The following is an 18,720-nucleotide window of genomic DNA, read 5'->3' on the forward strand; positions in this document are numbered from 1 at the left end:
TTCTACAGAACTTAATTTGAAGGTAGATTTTTAAAACAAGACAACTCTGTGCCCTAATTTGTCTGATATTCATTTTAACTGACGTGTGTTTATAATATTAAGGCATAAGAAAGTGTACTGGTCTACTACTATCAACTTTAATAAATGCATGTGTGTTCTTAGATTATAACTATTACAATGAAATTAGATTATATGCAAGGAATAATGACCAGAGGTATCTCAATGCAATTTGCTTTTGTATTTTTGTACTCAGGGACACTGTGTAGCTACTCTTTGAACACAGCAGCTGATTGCACTGTATAAATATACCCAGATATGCTAATAAGTGTTATCTGTGCCCTACATTCATTTGCCAGCACCATTGCTGTTGTCAGAAAGTTAAAAATGGAAACTAAATCTTTTCTTTTCTCCTTTACAGCAAAATCAATCCCAAATAAGGTGACTGGTTAAGGGCTGTGGATTTGATAGTTGAAATGAATCCAAGTCTCTCCTTGGAAAGGATGTAAATGAAAGTCTTGTGGTATCTCGGGGGACTAAAGCATCCAATTATGTTCTTTGTGAGTTTAAAACTGCCTGTAGAGTATCCTCCTCCAGTTTTGCTCTGCTCAGTTCAGAGAACCTTCTCCTGCATCAAGTCCTGCTCATTTCATCTCTGCAGACAGCCTGCAAACTAACCAGCCAGGATGGAAGCAATTAAGAAGAAGATGCAGATGCTGAAGCTGGATAAGGAGAATGCCATAGACCGAGCAGAGCAAGCTGAAGCAGATAAAAAGGCAGCTGAGGACAAGTGCAAACAGGTACTTTTTTGACAGGAACCTGTGTGTGATTAGATAGCCACCTATACCTTCATATCTGCAACAGTACTTTTATGATCTCATAATCCTGTTATATTATATTAAGCACAGATCATTCCAAATAATTACATTACTTCCTACAACTCACTTAAAAGTTTTCTTTTCAATGTTTTCCTCTTGTTTTTCAACTTCCCCAGTGTCACATACATACATACTTCAGCTCCTGCCTTTGCTTCCAATTATCCCTATGGTATTTCATGGATCTGAGTTGTTAGGATATGTATTTTGTAACACAGAGAAGCTGGATGCAAATATTAGTCAATGTCAGGTGAAGAATGTAAATAGTGTATAACAAATTTTATGGTGCGATTTTTCTGCTGCATTTTTCCGTATTTGCGATTCTGCGATGTTTTGGTTTTGATTCTTCTTTTGTTCTATCAAATTTGTATGCGATTTTTTGGAATGCAATTTTGCTGTGCATATCAATTAAGTTAATTTACATAATAATGTATCAATTTACTTAAAATCAAATGCAATTTTTTCATAACAAATATGATTTTTTGGCATTTCCATTGACTTATATTATGTGAAAATCCATATCCGTTTTGTAAAAAAAAAAAAAAAAAAAAAGCATACACGCAGGTAATTTTTCACTGAAGAAAAATTGCATCCAAAAAAATCGCACAACACAAGTCAATGTAATACCATTGACTTGCATTAGATGTGCGACAAACACAAATGTACCTAAACAGAAATTGCACATAACGTCTGTTATGTTTGAGGGGTTCCTAAGGGTAAGTGTGCATCCATACATATCATTCACCTTTCAGCTGCATTTGATTTGCATCCAAATAGCATTTTATCTCACCTTCCCCCTACTCACAAATGGAAATTTAATAAAATAAATAGCAAAATGAAAAGAAAACTGGTTTAAAACTAGCTTAATTCTGCTCCATAACATCATATTTATATATATATATATATATATATATATATATATATATATATATATATATATATATATATATATATATATATAATCTGCCATGCGTTTGTAGGTACTCCCTGTGTCTTTGTGGGTTTCCTGTGGGCACTCCGGTTTCCTCCCACATCCCAAAAATATCCAGTTAACTTAATTGGGTTCCACCTAAAATTGGCCATAGACTACAATAGACATATGACTATGGTAGGGATTAGACTGTGAGCTCCTCTGAGGGACAGTTAAGTGACAAGACTAGATATACTCTGTAAAGCGCAGCAGAAGATGTCAGCACTATATAAATACATATATATATATATATATATAGATAGATAGATAGATAGATAGATAGATAGATAGATAGATAAAGAGAGAGAGAGAGAGAGAGAGAGAGAGAGAGAGAGAGAGAGAGAGAGAGATTTGTTTATATTCCTTTATTCCTTATCCCCCCTGTGTACAGTGTAAGCAAACAGACTCCTGCGCTGTGTGTGGGTTCCAGCAGAGGCTAGATACAACATCAGGGCTCTCTGTCCATCCAGGAGAGTATTATGCTGGGAATAGTTATGAAGCTGCACAGGACCCTCAGATTTCCAGGCCAAAGGTAGAGCTTCTGAGGTAAAGGAACAGACACATACCACACTCACATAAAGGAAGCACTGCATACAGTAACTATATTACTTTCTGGGTTTAAAATGCAGTAACAATATAGGAGATTGATCTGAAGCCTTTCCCAGCTATCAGTCTTTTCTGTGCACTGCTTCGGACAGCCATGCAGCGCAAGGTACTAAAACCATTTTTCTTTGTAATGTAGTTTATGCCTACTTGTGGCTGAAATAGCAAATTCCCTTCCTTATTTGGTAAAAAAAGTTCAGCCAAGAGTTTAAAGTTGATACTTAGCCAAGTGTTCAGATCTCTGCAATGTGATTCCATAAACTTAAGGAATTCCATATAGAAGGGAGTGTATTCTATGGCTGTATAGATGTTTCTGCTTCTGAATCTTAATGTGACAGTCTCTGGAATGGTACAGCGTATCCATACTATACAGATATGCTGCCACTCTGACATAGTGTGAATCGAGACTTAGGCTGGGTACACACCATGCAATTTTAACTTAAGATCCTATTTGATGGATCAGATCGATATTCAAATCTGACATTGGTCGGCTATAAAAGAAGCAGCATATACATTTATGCAATTTTTCCTAATTCCAATCAGACTTGTGATCATGTTTCTGATTAGATAACAATCAAAAATGGATCGAAATGACATACACAAGGAACGATTGGCTGGTATTTTGATCAATATTTTCCAGCATGTACAATCTGTTTACAATCCAGAAAGAGATTTTAAGCTGGAGTCGGTCGCTGTCAATCGGAAGGCTGTACAATTTTTAGCCTAATCCAATCTTATTCTTGATTGGAAATAGGATCTAAAGTAAAAATTGCATAGTGTGTACCTGCCTTTAGAGAATAAAGTCAAAAGGCACTATTGTAAGAAAAGTGTTACAAAAAAAGACTGCAAAACACTGCATACAATAACAGATAAAGTATACAACATTTAAGCATACACTTACAAAGTGTAAACAAGTGTATACAGCAGTATATATATATATATATATATATATATATATATATATATATATATATATATATATATATATATATTGGTGTGAAAAACTATTTGCCCCCTTCCTGATTTCTTATTCTTTTGCATGTTTGTCACACCTAAATGTTTTTGCTCATCAAAAACCGTTAACTACTAGTCAAAGATAACATAATTGAACACAAAATGCAGTTTTAAATGATGGTTTTTATTATTTAGTGAGAAAAAAAACCTCCAAATCTCCATGGCCCTGTGTGAAAAAGTGATTGCCCCCCTTGTTAAAAAATAACTTAACTGTGGTTTATCACACCTGAGTTCAATTTCTGTAGTCACCCCCAGGCCTGATTACTGCCACACCTGTTTCAATCAAGAAATCACTTAAATAGGAGCTATCGGACACAGGGAAGTAGACCAAAAGCACCTTAAAAGCTAGACATCATGCCAAGATCCAAAGAAATTCAGGAACAAATGAGAACAAAGTACTGTAATTGAGATCTATCAGTCTGGTAAAGGTTATAAAGCCATTTCTAAAGCTTTGGGACTCCAGCGAACCACAGTGAGAGCCATTATCCACAAATGGCAAAAACATGGAACAGTGATGAACCTTCCCAGGAGTGGCTGGCCGACCAAAATTACCCCAAGAGCGCAGAGAAAACTCATCCGAGAGGCCACAAAAGACATCAGGACAACATCTAAAGAACTGCAGGCCTCACTTGCCTCAATTAAGGTCATTGTTCACGACTCCAACATAAGAAAGAGACTGGGCAAAAACGGTCTGCATGGCAGATATCCAAGGCGCAAACCACTTTTAAGCAAAAAGAACATTAAGGCTCGTCTCAATTTTGCTAAAAAAACATCTCAATGATTGACAAGACTTTTGGGAAAATACCTTGTGGACCGACGAGACAAAAGTTGAAGTTTTTGGAAGGTGCGTGTTCGGTTACATCTGGCGTAGAAGTAACACAGCATTTCAGCAAAAGAACATCATACCAACAGTAAAATATGGTGGTGGTAGTGTGATGGTCTGGGGTTGTTTTGCTGCTTCAGGACCTGGAAGGCTTGCTGTGATAGATGGAACCATGAATTCTACTGTCTACCAAAAAATCCTGAAGGAGAATGTCCGGCCATCTGTTCGTCAACTCAAGCTGAAGCGATCTTGGGTGCTGCAGCAGGACAATGACCCAAAACACACTAACAAATCCACCTCTGAATGGCTGAAGAAAAACAAAATGAAGACTTTGGAGTGGCCTAGTCAAAGTCCTGACCTGAATCCTATTGAGATGTTGTGGCATGACCTTAAAAAGGCGGTTCATGCTAGAAAACCCTCAAATCAAGCTGAATTACAACTATTCTGCAAAGATGAGTGGGCCAAAATTCCTCCAGAGCGCTGTAAAAGACTCGTTGCAAGTTATCGCAAATGCTTGATTGCAGTTATTGCTGCTAAGGGTGGCCCAACCAGTTATTAGGTTCAGGGGGCAATTTCTTTTTCACACAGGGCCATGTAGGTTTTGAGTTATTTTTCTCACTAAATAATAAAAACCATCATTTAAAACTGCATTTTGTGTTCAATTATGTTATCTTTGACTAATAGTTAACGGTTTTTGATGAGCAGAACAATTTAAGTGTGACAAACATGCAAAAGAATAAGAAATCAGGAAGGGGGCAAATAGTTTTTCACACCACTGTATATACACTGTATATACAATACCCTTCACAGTATAACAAGGATAGTCAAATCTCCAGCTAGATTAGGATAAAGGTGCGTACACATGACAGAAGCCAACGACGGGTCCGTCGGCACCTCCCGCTGGGCGGGTTTTCAGCAGACTGTAGTGCGTGTGTGCGCACTGTCTGCGGACTGATAAGGCTGTTCCTGAATGATCCGCCCGGCGGATCGTTCAGGAACAGCCTTATCAGTCCGCCGGCAGTGCGCACACACGCACTACAGTCTGCTGAAAACCCGCCCAGCGGGAGGTTCCGACGGACCCGTCGTTGGCTGTTGTCGTGCGTGTGTATGCACCTTAAGCATGACAGAAGAGTTGGGGTTATAAGTCTACAGGATCTCTATACAGATCAGTATCAGGAATAATTGAGGTATCTAACCATCCGCCAAATCTTAACAAACTTAGATAGACATTTCCTATTGAGAAATACCAAATTAAAGGCTCATACATACATGCAACTTCATGCACAACCGACCGCACAACTTGATCAGTTGCACAACTTGATGTTCACATGACAAGTACACACACACTGATCAACTAAAGAAGCAACTCATTTAAAGAGATACTGTAACTAAAAGAAAAACACTCTGGGGATACTTACCTTGGGAGGGGGGAGTATCTGAATCTTAATGTGGCTTTCCCTGTCCTCCTCTCCCCCTCCGTACCAGCGATGGCTCCCCCGAAACCACAGCCAACAGCATGTGTCGGCTGTGGGGCAGTAGTACCTGCAATATTTACCTTACTCGGCTCCAGCACAGCCGAGCACGATCAAGTGGGCTCTACTGCACAGGTGCAGGCGACTCGCACCTGTGCAGTAGAAAGGACCCGATTTAGGCTTGGCTATTTTCGCCTGCACCCGATCAGAGAGCCACTACTGCATCTGTGCTAGTTTTCCTCCCTGGTGTTCGGTGGCTTCAACGGAGGAAACAGAGTGTTGGAGGAGGATGGGGAAGCCTCGTTACGATCCAGAGACTTTCCCCTCCCAAGGTAAGTATCCCCCAGAGGGTTTTTTTTTTTGATTACACCAACAAGTCAGCATTAAAAAAACAACAAGTTTCAAACCAGGATAAGGAAGAAAGGTCCACACTAATGTCTCCAAAATCGATGAATCGATATATTTATTGAGGACGTATCCAGACATACAGAAGACACTTGACTAACATCTTTCGGACACCAGGTCCTTAATCATAGTCAATTTTTCAGCTCTCTCAGTGAGGTTTAAAAAGGGGATGGAACAGTGAGAGGCGGGGCGTGAGAGGCAGGGCGTGGCCCATGTCTAGATACGTCCTCAATAAATATATCGATTCATCGATTTTGGAGACATTAGTGCGGACCTTTCTTCCTTATCCTGATTACCTGGGCCCGGCTGCCTGTGTTCCTGCACTGTCTGCTACGGTACAGTGGAGCGGTATCCTTTGCCTGTTTCTTTATAAGTTTCAAACCACCTGTTATCAGTTGGACATCTTGTCTTTTGCCAGCATGCACACGCCTATCATCCAACAGACCAAGTTTAGTTGGCCGGAATAGTTGCATGTGTGTACGAGACTTTACTCTTACCTAGTGGTTTTATGAGAGTCATCAGGCATCCTTTTCCTGTCCATATTCCACTCCAGCTCACTGTATCCATGATCTGCAATGTTTGAGGAGTAAAAGCCAGCATATCCACACTGGGTGCCTAATAAAGTGAAGATATCTAACAACACAGGGATAATGTGGATAAAAGATGTAATCGTGCCACTCTGCTTTAAAGTAAAAAGTTCTGGATATTTATAATATATGTTTATAGTTTTGCTTGATTTGATTAGATCCATGGTAATAGAGGAGTTAACTGTCAACCTTTCATGCAGAATGGGCCCCTAATGTGTGGATGCAAGAGATGGCATTAAGCACTAAGGAATCTCCCTCATAGCTGGGGATCACACTACAGCTGTGCTCAGTGACTGGCTATCTTTGTGCTACAGTCCCCTCCGAGTCAGTCATCCAGCTAATTTTTACCACACATAATCGCAAGAACAATAGTGGGAATTAAGTGACCACACAGAAGTCTGAAAGGCATCACTGCAGCCTTAGGGAGATTTAGTGACATTAAAATGTGAGATCACTCCTGGTTTTAATATGCAATGGATTAGTAATTGTATTTGCATTGGGGTGAAAAGGATCAGCCAGTTGTTCAGTTTAACAAGTAATTCCATTTTGGTGTAGCAATATGTTTAGACTGTGCATCAATAGACAGAACTTAATAAAACACTTCAGAGGGAGGATTACGTTGCCCTTCAAGCTCTGTGTCAGTCAGGCTATTTTTATAACACAGAACAAAGAACTACAGTGGTCAGATAATAGATCTATACATTTAATTTATCCCCCAAAAAATTCATAGAAAGTGTACTAATAAACACAGATAGAAATCAATATACATAAAAGCAACATTTGGTGTGACCACATGAGTACCTGCTAAACTGCACACCCGTGTACCTGAAAAAATTGACAACCTGAAAAAAAGTGACGACCAATTTAGATTATTTGTTCTGGTTTCCTGCACTTCCACAGCATTGTATGTGGTAAACCTAGAACCTTACAAATCAAAAGAAGTGCAGTCAAGAATTCTGGAAAGAAAAATGTTATAACTGCTTAAAGCTATCCTGTGTCACACATGAAACAGTGCCTGCTGAGGGGTAGGTTTGATTCTCTATGGCTTTTTCATCCTTACTATTGAACTGGTTTAAAAAAAAATGAATCTGTAGAAATCTTTGACATTTACGGTATTTGTGCTCTGTACTTTGTGGTATAGGTGTACAGGTGGTGGCCATAACCATGTCCCTGCCTGCCCATCTAACCATGCATTGGGCAGAAGCTAGCCTGTAGTCAGGTGGGCAAGCAGGGAGCATGGCGCTATCCATTAAGCCACACCTCCATTCACCTATTTGGATATACATTTGTACTCAACTGGGTGAGTGTAGTCCTATTCTACAAAGCCATATTTGTTGCTCCAATATCGAAGCTAAGATAAGGTCAGGTGGATGGACAAGGGGCAGGCTATAGTCACAAACTCGGTTGTACTTCTTAAAGTAGAATTCTTAAGACATTTTGGTGTTTGAGGTTTCTGCATAATAGTTGTTTTTTTAAAAGGCACTGCAGAAAGGGTGGAGAAGTTGTTAAGAACGCAGACATACTTTTAGTGTGAGGTCACATTGAACTGTCCATGTTCATGTCATTGCCTCTGGAAGCGGGTATAGCCTGCGAAATGGCTGTTAAAAATAATATCGATTAAAATGTGCAAGGTGAACTATAGATGACTGATATGTTAAAATAATAGAACAGACTAGCAGAGATTGCTTGAAAATCACAGTATGTTAATTCTGAATCTCCACACATTGTGCAATCAAGGATGGTTTTCCTTTTTTGGTATTATAAACTGTAAAGTGCATGAACACATAACGCAGGAATCCTCATACTGCAGTGTGGAGATACAGTTGCAACATGTTTGAAATGAAGCCAGAGGACTTTGGCATGAGCAAGTTTCAATACCTTTGACTCCTGTCACAAAAACATTGATAGGGAAAACATTATGCATGGTTGGTAACTGTGTTATTGTTCATCCCAGGTGGAAGATGAATTGGTAGCCCTGCAGAAGAAGCTGAAAGGAACAGAAGATGAACTGGATAAATACTCTGAAGCCCTGAAGGATGCTCAGGAAAAACTGGAACAAGCAGAGAAAAAAGCTACTGATGTAAGTCTGAAAAAAGTTTACCAGTTTTATGTCACATGAAACACGCACGCACACATATATATATCCATGTGAAAATAAAATGATGGTGGTGTTTATTTCCTAGAAAACTGAGGCACAAAGGACTTTGTAGTGCAAGGTTTGCAGTCATGTCTTCTGCAGAGACATGCATCCCCTTATTGCAGTTACAGAACTAGATGACACATGGAGAGGATTTCCAACTCTCTCAGTAATCACGTTAGATCACATTATACCTGAGTGACCGGTGGTATTTGTAATTGTAATTGCAAATGGCAGCTGGCAATAGAATGGCTTGCTAACACCTTAAATAGGAGGTGTCCAAACCTCATGTGAGGACAGGCTTCTCTTCTCTGGGGCAAAGAACTGACAATGGCCTCAATTCACTAAGATCATGCTAGAGATAATAAGGCAAGAGAAAACTTACCTCCACACATGAGAGCGTTATCTTACCTCTTCATTCCTTAAGTTAACTCTCCTGTAGTTAATTTACCTCCTCTGTAGTTAATTTACCTCCTCTGTAGTTAATTTACCTCCTCTGTAGTTATTTTCACATGCAGCTAATTAACAGCCTGTCTTTAACTCTGGAGTTATTTTAAGGATTGGAGAGTTAATTTAAAGACAGAAGAGTTAACTTTAGGCTTGCCTGAGGTAAAATGTTTCCTGAATACTACATGCCTTATCACCATGGTAACAACTCTAGAAGAGTTATTAAAGACAGGAGATAAGTTTAGTGAATTGAGGCCATAGGCTCTTATTCAATTCACTTTTTGCTGCTAACTTTTCTCTCAAGAGATCGTTTTTCATCTTCTATTTAAAATAGCTTTTCAGCACTCTGCAATTGAAAAAGTACAAAAAAGTAGGCACAAGTACTGTCAAAATATTCTAAGTATCTTCTTGCTCGTTTATGGCTTCAAAGCAATTTTATTGATAAGGGCCCATATGCAATTAACTTTTTCTCCTGAGTTTTCTACTAGAAGATAATTTTTCATCTTCTTTTTACAATGATTTTTCAGCACCATACAAGTGAAAAAAGTACCAAAAAGTACTGTAAAAACTATTTTGAGTATTTTCTTCATTGCTAGTGGTTTAAAAGACATTTTACTGGCAAGGTATAAACATATCAGGTAGGAGAAAACTCAGGAGAAAAGTTAATAGCATATGGGCCCAGGGGCCCTTATTTAATTCAGTTTTTCTCCTAAATTTTCTCCTAGGTGATATGTTCACACGATATCAATTAAAATGCCTTTTAACCATTTAATGGCAAGCATACGTATTAAAACGTCATGCTTTAGCCTATTAATGGCAACATGACGTTTTAATACGTCGCGCGTTCCCGCCGCCGCTCCGCACGTGTCCGCTCCGCACGTGTCCGCGCCGCTACCGCCACCATTACCGTCCGGTTTCCATGCTATGTGATTGGGAAAGAGGACCGAGCAGTCCTCTACCCAATTGCAGTGCCTGGAGTGAATGGACGTAACCGCGAACGGAGGCTACGTCCATTCACAAAAACAGGAAATTGTTACAAGTTTAATAAAGTGTAAAAAAAAAAAGTGATCACTTCCTATTACGGAGAGTGTTCACTAGCGCCATCTTGTGGCCAAAAAGTATATTACACATACATGCACATACACAATATGAACATCCACAGTATTAATAAATTAATACATTACACTTCCAACCCCCCCCCCCCCCCCAAAAAAAAAAAACCCTTGTAAAAAACATCATCTTCAAATAAATAAATAAATAGCTGCCTTAGGGACTCAGCTTTTTTCAATCTATATTTTATGTGGGAAAATGTACGTTACTTTATTACATAGGGGCTTGTAATTATGGCCAGAACAACAAAAAAAACAAACAGAAAAATAACACCTATATTTCAAAATAATACATTGTCGCCATACATTGTGATAGGGACACAATTTAAATGGTTTAATAATCAGGACAACTGGGCAAATAAAATGAGTTGGTTTTATCCACTAGAGAATGTTTAATTTGAAAACTATAATGGCTGAAATCTGAGAAATAATGATTTTTTTCCATTATTTTTGTATTTTTCCCATTAAAACGCATTTAGAATAAAAAAATTCTTAGCAAAATGTACTACCCACAGAAAGCTTAATTGGTGGTGAAAGAAACGAGGTATAGATCATTTTCTTGTGAGAAGTTGTAATAAAGTTATTAGGGAATAAAAGGGAGGAGCACTGACAGGTGAAAATTGCTCTGGTCCGTTACGGTAAAAACCCTTGGGGGTGAACTGGTTAAGCCACCAACAATCAATAAAATAATCAGAATAATATTGACAATACCTTTTCACCTATTGTTTGGCACTTTTTAAATTGAAGAGTGCTGAAAGGTTATTTTAAACAGAAGATGACAAATATTCTACTGGGAGAAAACTACAGGGCCAATATGCAATTCACTTTTTCTCCTAAGTTTTCTCCTAAGTAGTAGAAAATTTACTATCAAATTGATGTGTATTTTCTTGCTTGATGGGGGGTTTCAAATGCATTTTATTGACAAGTTGTCAATAGGAGAAAAGTCAGGAGAAAAAGTGAATTGCATATGGGCCCAGAGTTATCGCCTGAGGGCTCGTTTCCACTAGAGCGAATTTGCATGCGTTTCCTGCATGCAGATTCGCTCAACCAATACAAGTGGATGGCGCCGTTTCCACTTGTCAGGAATTCTGTGCGGCTCGCTATGCAGAAAAAATCTGCACAGCAGAGCCGTCAGAATTCGCAAGCCGCACACCCGCACGCGAATCGTCGGTCATGTAACTAAATAGGAAAACCGCAAGCACTTGAGTCTTGCGGTTTTCCCGGCGTTTCCACGTGCGATTTTGTTTAAAAACCCATGTCAATGTTAAAATCTCGTCGTTAAAATCGCGAACTATTCCGCGTGAAAATCCGCATGGAAACGTCAACGAGTCCGCAAACGCATGCGGATTCGTTGACACGTTTTTCGCGAGCAAATCGCGCCGCACAAGTGGAAATGTACCCTCAGAGATAATTTTCATCTTCTCTTTAAACTAACTTTTCAGCATTTTAAGGCCTGTTTCCACTACACTCAGATTCTGCATGCAGAAAACTGACTCCAATGAATGCCTATGGGAAATCTGCATCAGAAAAATCGCGTTCAGTGGAAACAGGCCCATAGACATTCATTGGAGTCAGTTTTATGCATGCAGAATCTGCGTGTAGTGGAAACAGGCCCTTACAGTTGAAAAAGTACCCCAAAAAGTTGAAAAAGTACTATCAAATTTATTTTAAATATTTTCTTGCTTGCTGCTTTGATAAAATGCATTTTATCAATAGGTGTCAAAATATCACCTAGGTGAAAACCTAGGAGAAAAAGGCCCATATGCAATTAACTTTTTCTCCATAGTCTTCTAGGTGATATTTTTAATCTTGTCAATAAAATGCCTTTTAACCTCCTTAGCGGTAACCCCGTGTGTGACACGGGGTAAGCCGCCGGAGGGTGCCACTCAGGCCCTGCTGGGCCGATTTGCTTAATTTTTTTTTTGCTGGACGCAGCTAGCACTTTGCTAGCTGCGCCAGCACCCCGATCGCCGCCGCCGCGCGCCCGATCACCGCTATCCGGTGCGGCGCACGGCCCCCCCCCCCAGACCCCGAGCGCTGCCTGGCCAATCAGTGCCAGGCAGCGCCGAGGGGTGGATCGGGTCTCCCAATGATGTCCCGACGTCGCTGACGTCGGTGACGTCATTCCGCCCCGTCGCCATGGCGACGGGGGAAGCCCTCCAGGAAATCCCGTTCTTTGAACGGGATTTCCTGATCGCCTATCGCCGGAGGCGATCGGCGGGGCTGGGGGGATGCCGCTGAGCAGCGGCTATCATGTAGCGAGCCCTCGGCTCGCTACATGATTTTAAAAAAAAATAATTAAAAAAAAACTGCTGCGCTGCCCCCTGGCGGTATTTTTCATACCGCCAAGGGGGTTAAAGAGACTCTGAAGCGAGAATAAATTTTGCTTCAGAGCTCATAGTTAGCAGGGGCACGTGTGCCCTTGCTAAACCGCCGCTATTGCGCCGCTAAACGGGGGTCCCTTACCTCACAAATCCCCTCCGAGCAGCCGGGGATCTCTTCCGGATTGAGGCAGGGCTAACCGCCGCAGCCCTGCCCCACGCGCGTCTGTCAGCGCCTTTCTCCGCCTCTCCCCCGCCCCTCTCAGTCTTCCTTCACTGAGAGGGGTGGGGGAGAGGCGGCGATGCGCCGCTGATAGACGCGACTAGAGGCAGGGCTGCAGCCGTTAGCCCTGCCTCTAGGAGCAGCAAAATCTACGACCAATTTGGTCGTTGATTTTGCGGGGGGGGGGGGGGTTGGGGGTGAAGGGACCCCCGTTTAGCCGCGGGATAGCGGTGTTTTAGCAGGGGCACACGTGCCCCTGCTAACTATGAGCTCTGAAGCGAGAATTATTCTCGCTTCAGTGTCTCTTTAAGGCAGCAGATAACAAGAAAATACTAAAAATAATAGTAATAGTACTTTTTAATTTACTTTTTGGTACTTTTTTTGTTGAATAGTGCTGGAAAGTTATTTCAAATAGAAAATGAAAAATGATCTCCTAGGAGAAAATGTGGGTGAAAAGTGAATTGCATATGGGCCCTGGGCATTTTAAACCACCAGCAAGCAAGAAAATATTTAAGATAAATTTGATAGTACTTTTTCACCAACTTTTGGGTACTTTTTCAACTGTAAAATGCTGAAAAGTTAGTTTAAAGATAAGATGAAAATTATCTCTCAGGAGATAACGCGAATTGCATTAGGGCCCTGGGCCCATTTGCAATTCACTTTTTCTCCTGACTTTCCTCCTATTGACAACTAGTCAATAAAATGCATTTTAAACACCCAGCAAGCAAGAAAATACAAAAAATCAATTTGATAGTACATTTTCTACTACTTTTGGTACTTTTTTTAATTGCAAAATTTAATTTTTTAATTGTTATTTTAAAGAGGAGTTGTTAGGTATAAGGTCTCAGAGAAAATAAACACATATATCAGTAGCTAAAGATTGGCTGTACTTACATTACATATGCATTTCACTGTCCACGTTTGGATTTCACAGAATTTGTATATAGTATATGCAGAGATAGATGCTCCTGACAGCTCATGGCAGGCTCCATGTTTTTCTGTCAAATGTGTCGTCATGTCCTGCCTGCTTCCTGATCACAGAAAAGCTCGTGCTGAATAACACAGTGTGCAGTGAATATTAATGAGCCATGTGGCTAGGAACAATAGCTGACTCCTGCAGTGTACTCTGCCCGGAGATTTATCAGTGCTACGCGCTGGACTGATTACACAAGCTGCTGTAACGTCTCATTAGCAGCCGAGGGGAGGGCCCCAGAATGCTTTGCAGTTTAGTATGCGGCTTGCGTCCTTATGGGTCTATAACAGACTTTAAGATAAGCACACATCAAAGGTAACTGAGATTTTTATCTTCACTAATTGCTTTTGGGCTTCCTTCTAAACTGTTTAACACAGGAGAATAGAGGTTTAAATTAGCTTCTGCAGCCTGACAGTTACTCTTTAAAGAGACGATGGAAAATTCTCACCTAGGAGAAAACTCAGGAGAAAAGGTGAATTGCATATGGGCCTAGGAACCATATGCAATTCACTTTTTCTCCTAAGTTTTCTTCTTCTTTTCAAAATTTTGACAGTACTTTTTCATGTACTTTTGATATTTTTTTAAAATGTAGAATGCTGAAAAGCTATTTAACACAGCAGATTAAAAAATGTCTCCTAGGAGAAAACTCAGAAAACACAGTGCTGCATTTGGACAAATATGCAGGCAGCAATTACAGTTCTGATGTCCTTGGATATTGCATACTACATCCGTTGTTGAAATGCGCACAGCACATAGATACATTGTGAGCAAGGCCTACTAGTGTAATTTATCAGCTGAGAGCAAGTTTTCAACAAGAAATGAGCAGAGCTACTGAACAATGACCTGTGAAAGTACCAGAGTAATTTCAGATACAGCTGCATAATACAGGTACCCAGATTAGTCCTCCGGGTATAGATAGTCCCCCTGCCCCCCCCCCCCTCCCCCAACCCCAATGCAGAGTAGCTGGCACAGGGCTGGAGAGTGATGATTCACTTCTCTGGGCTCCACCGACCGACTACTCTACCTCCTCTATAATAACAAAGTCCTCTATCACCACGTCGCAAGAGAGGCACTGTAGTCATGAATAGTTTCAAGGGCACTAGGAGGATTGTAGATTGTGGTGCCCTGGAGAGGGGAGTCACTGCTCTCTAACATGCCACTGCCACTCACTACTCTGCACTTTGGGGGAGTCTGTCTCAGGTCTCTATGACCCCCTCATTGGTGTTGGCCAATCAACAAGAACATCACCCCCTTGTGGCTACGGGCCTCATAGTAGCCGCTATGGCGATCCCTACGCCACTGTGTGCAACATTTTCAGTAGATTCGCTTTTAGTGTAACAAACTTACCTGGTGTGGTCTCTGCAGGCTGCTCTGATAGTGTGGAGCAGCTGGAGGTAGCTTCCTCTTCCTCTTTGGTCAATGGCATCCCGCCTCCCCTGTAGAAGTGAATCAGAATGTTCGCATCCCTGGCTTCCCTGTAGATGTGGGTCGACGTGTTGTTTCTGGCAGGGCGGCGCAGCTCAGAGCTGCCTTTATAGGCTGAAGAGGCGTGTCTGATGGGGTGTCAGCTGTGATGTCATCAGCTGACACCTTATTGCAGGAGGTGCTGTCAATTGTGGGGGCTGGGCTTTTGCTCTGCCTCTTGGGTATTTAAGGCCAGAGTATTCACTTGCTCGTTGGCCTTGATACTAATCAGTACGCTTGTTCTTGGTCCCTATCCTTGTGACATAGTTGTTTGAGAGCTACATTTCATATATTGCGCATCAGCCTGATATATATGTAATATATATATTGTAATTATAGTAATTATTGTATTTCTGTGTATGATCCGGCAAGTCCACCACTCTGATTAAAGTCTCATCCCTTTGTACCTCAGTCATCTGATACCCGTTATAGACCTCGGCTAGCTTAACGACTTTGTCTCTGTCTCATCCTTGTCTGTGCCTCGTATATCTGATCCTATGTGTATGATGTCTGCCTGAATATTGACCTAGCACCTGTCTCTATCCCTTGTACTGTAGTCATCTGATTACCTGTGTACCGATCTTAGCCCGTTTTTGACCTAGCTCTACATTAGTCCTTCTGTACCGCGCATTTCTGACTTTTAGTGTATGGCCCGAGCTTCGATCGGACCTTGATTTATTGTATTTTCTGTGTGTACGTTAGACCCAGCATTGCAGTTAGATTTGTTGCATCTCTAAGCAACCACATGGAATACAATATTATTTGTAAATACAATAACAACTGCAATGTGCATTTCTACCTTAGGACTCAAATCACATAGATGTATCTCAGATCAATACATAGTTGCAGGGTGGACTGTGTTACAGAAGAAATAGTCAGGTGTTCATAAATGCCAGACTAAACAGGAGGCTGTTCAGTTTGGACTTAAATACTTCCAGGGATGGAGATGTCCAGATTCGGTGTGACAAGGAATTCCAAAGTGTAGGGGCAGTATGACAGAAGGCTCTGTCTCCAAAGGTCTTGAGATGGACTCTGGGGGTGACCAAGTTATTAGCTCCTTTTGATCTAAGATTGTGGGAGGTGTGATGCAGTTGCAACAAATCTCTCAGGTATCCGGGGCCCAGATTGTGCAAGGATTTGAATGTCAAGAAGCCAATCTTAAAGTGTAACTGTCAATAAATCAATAAAATATTTCACAAGCAATTTTGTAATGTATAATTACAACTGTCAGGCTGTTCAAATGCCATATTGGTACTATCATGGTCTCAGAGCGGCTTTGTAAACAACAATTTCCAAAATTCCCATCGGGCTGCCTAGCGCAGGAAAGATCATACTCAGGACTCTTTCATATGGGATGTTGAATGGTGCGCTTGTTGGGCAATTAAAGTGTAACTGTCAGGCATAAAATCAAGAATCAATTCTTTATTTTTATCTGGTAAACAAGTAATAAGGATGCAAACCAGGCAATCCAAAAGTTAAAAATCACTCTTACTTTTCTTCTCCATAAAACATCATGCCCCAGTTTCCCTGGCTCTTATGTAGTACATCTGCCGCACAGAGGAAGTTGCAGGGCATTCTGGGTTTTCTTTTTTTCTTCTTTTTTTTTCTTCTTTACTTTCCTCTTAGACATAACTAATGCATCCTGATTGGCTGAAGCCTCTTTCCCTCCCACACCTCTGTTCCTCTCTCATTCGCCAATATTTCTCATGCTGAGACAATGCACATTTTACTGCAGAGCTGGGTGAGAGTGTCTGAAGACTGGGAGGAGGGCGGACAATAATACACAGACAGAGTAAGGGAGGAAATTATGTTAGGAGTGGCTACAAGATAGACACAGTTAAAATGGAGAATCCTAAAAAGGATTTTCTCTTTTTTTTACTATAGAAAAATCACTAAAATCAAAATGTGGACAGTGCAATACATATGTTATGTCAGTAGAGCAATTCTTTATCTACTTATATATTTTTTTTTTTTCTGAGATAGTATGTCTGACAGCCTTGCAGCGGTGTTGTATACTAATAGCAGGTGGTGCAGGTCTTTGGAAGGCCTGTATAGAGAGTATTGCAAAAGTCCAACCATTATGTGATGAGGGCATGAAATAGGGTTAGAAGGTATGCATATATGACGTGCATAATTTTTGCAAAGTTCCTTAGGTGAAAGAAGGAATGTTTCACAAGAGCCGAGATATGATTTCTGAAGCATAAGGCCCCTTTTACATTTTCTTGTAAACCTGAGTTGTGTTTCCCTGTTTTATTGCAGGGAAATGCAACAGCAATGCAAGGCAATTGGGCCTGGGACACTTATGGTGTTGCAACACATTTTTTAACAGATTTAAAAGTTTATTTTAAAGAGAATCTGTATTGTTAAAATCGCACAAAAGTAAACATACTAGTGCGTTAGGGGACATCTCCTATTACCCTCTGTCACAATTTCGCCGCTCCCCGCCGCATTAAGAGTGGTTAAAAACAGTTTTTAAAAGTTTGTTTATAAACAAACAAAATGGCCACCAAAACAGGAAGTAGGTTGATGTACAGTATGTCCACACATAGAAAATACATCCATACACAAGCAGGCTGTATACACCCTTCCTTTTGAATCTCAAGAGATCATTTGTGTGTTTCTTTCCCCCTGCATCTCTCATGCACTGAAGTTTCAGGCTGCTCTTTTCTTCCTGCAAACAGCTTTGCCCTTGTCTGAATTTCCTCAGTATGTGAAAGCCCAGTCAGCTCAGAGGACGATTTATCTAGCTTGTAGAAGATAAGAGAGAAGAGAGAAGCTGCTCTAATCCTAAATAACACACAGGCAGTGTGCATAGAGGGGCCTGGAAAGGGGAGTTCATAGCAGAACCACAACACTGAAGAACTTGGCAGCCTTCCAGACACAGGCTGACAAGTCTGACAAGAGAGAGATAAGTTGATTTATTACAGAGACTGTGATAGTACAAAGTGCTGCAGTAAGCCAGAACACATTAGAATAGCTTTTGGAACTTGTAGGATGATAAAAAACAGGATGCAATTTTTGTTACGGAGTCTCTTTAAGTGAGAAGGGTCATACTACTAAATCCAGGAACTAAAAAAAGACTCAGAAAAATTGTAAAATTATTCCCCCCAAAACAGTGAGATTGAAAACTACTGCCAAATAGAGATGGCCCGAACTGTTCGCCGGCGAATGGTTCCCAGCGAATTTCGGTGGTTCGCGTTCGCGGAGAACCGCAAACTTTTCCGGAAGTTCAATTCGCCCCCATAGTGCATCATTAGGGGCAACTTTGACCCTCTACATCACAGTCAGCAGGAACATTGT

At 40.8% G+C, this 18,720-nt stretch overlaps 1 protein-coding gene across 2 annotated transcripts in view; it reads left to right on the forward strand.

The window, feature by feature from the left end:
• The first annotated feature begins 584 nt into the window (after positions 1 to 584).
• The window catches only part of TPM4 (tropomyosin 4), a 105,775-nt gene continuing 87,639 nt past the window's right edge, over positions 585 to 18,720 (forward strand). For both annotated transcript variants that reach the window (XM_068233931.1, XM_068233930.1), the window contains exons 1-2: positions 585 to 797; positions 8,701 to 8,826. In XM_068233931.1, the coding sequence (XP_068090032.1) occupies positions 684 to 797; positions 8,701 to 8,826 (240 nt within the window). In that variant the 5' untranslated portion in view covers positions 585 to 683. The remainder of the gene's footprint in view (positions 798 to 8,700; positions 8,827 to 18,720) is intronic.

This window comes from Hyperolius riggenbachi, chromosome 1 (genome assembly GCF_040937935.1).
Source record: "Hyperolius riggenbachi isolate aHypRig1 chromosome 1, aHypRig1.pri, whole genome shotgun sequence".
In the NCBI taxonomy this organism is placed as follows: Eukaryota; Metazoa; Chordata; class Amphibia; order Anura; family Hyperoliidae; genus Hyperolius; species Hyperolius riggenbachi.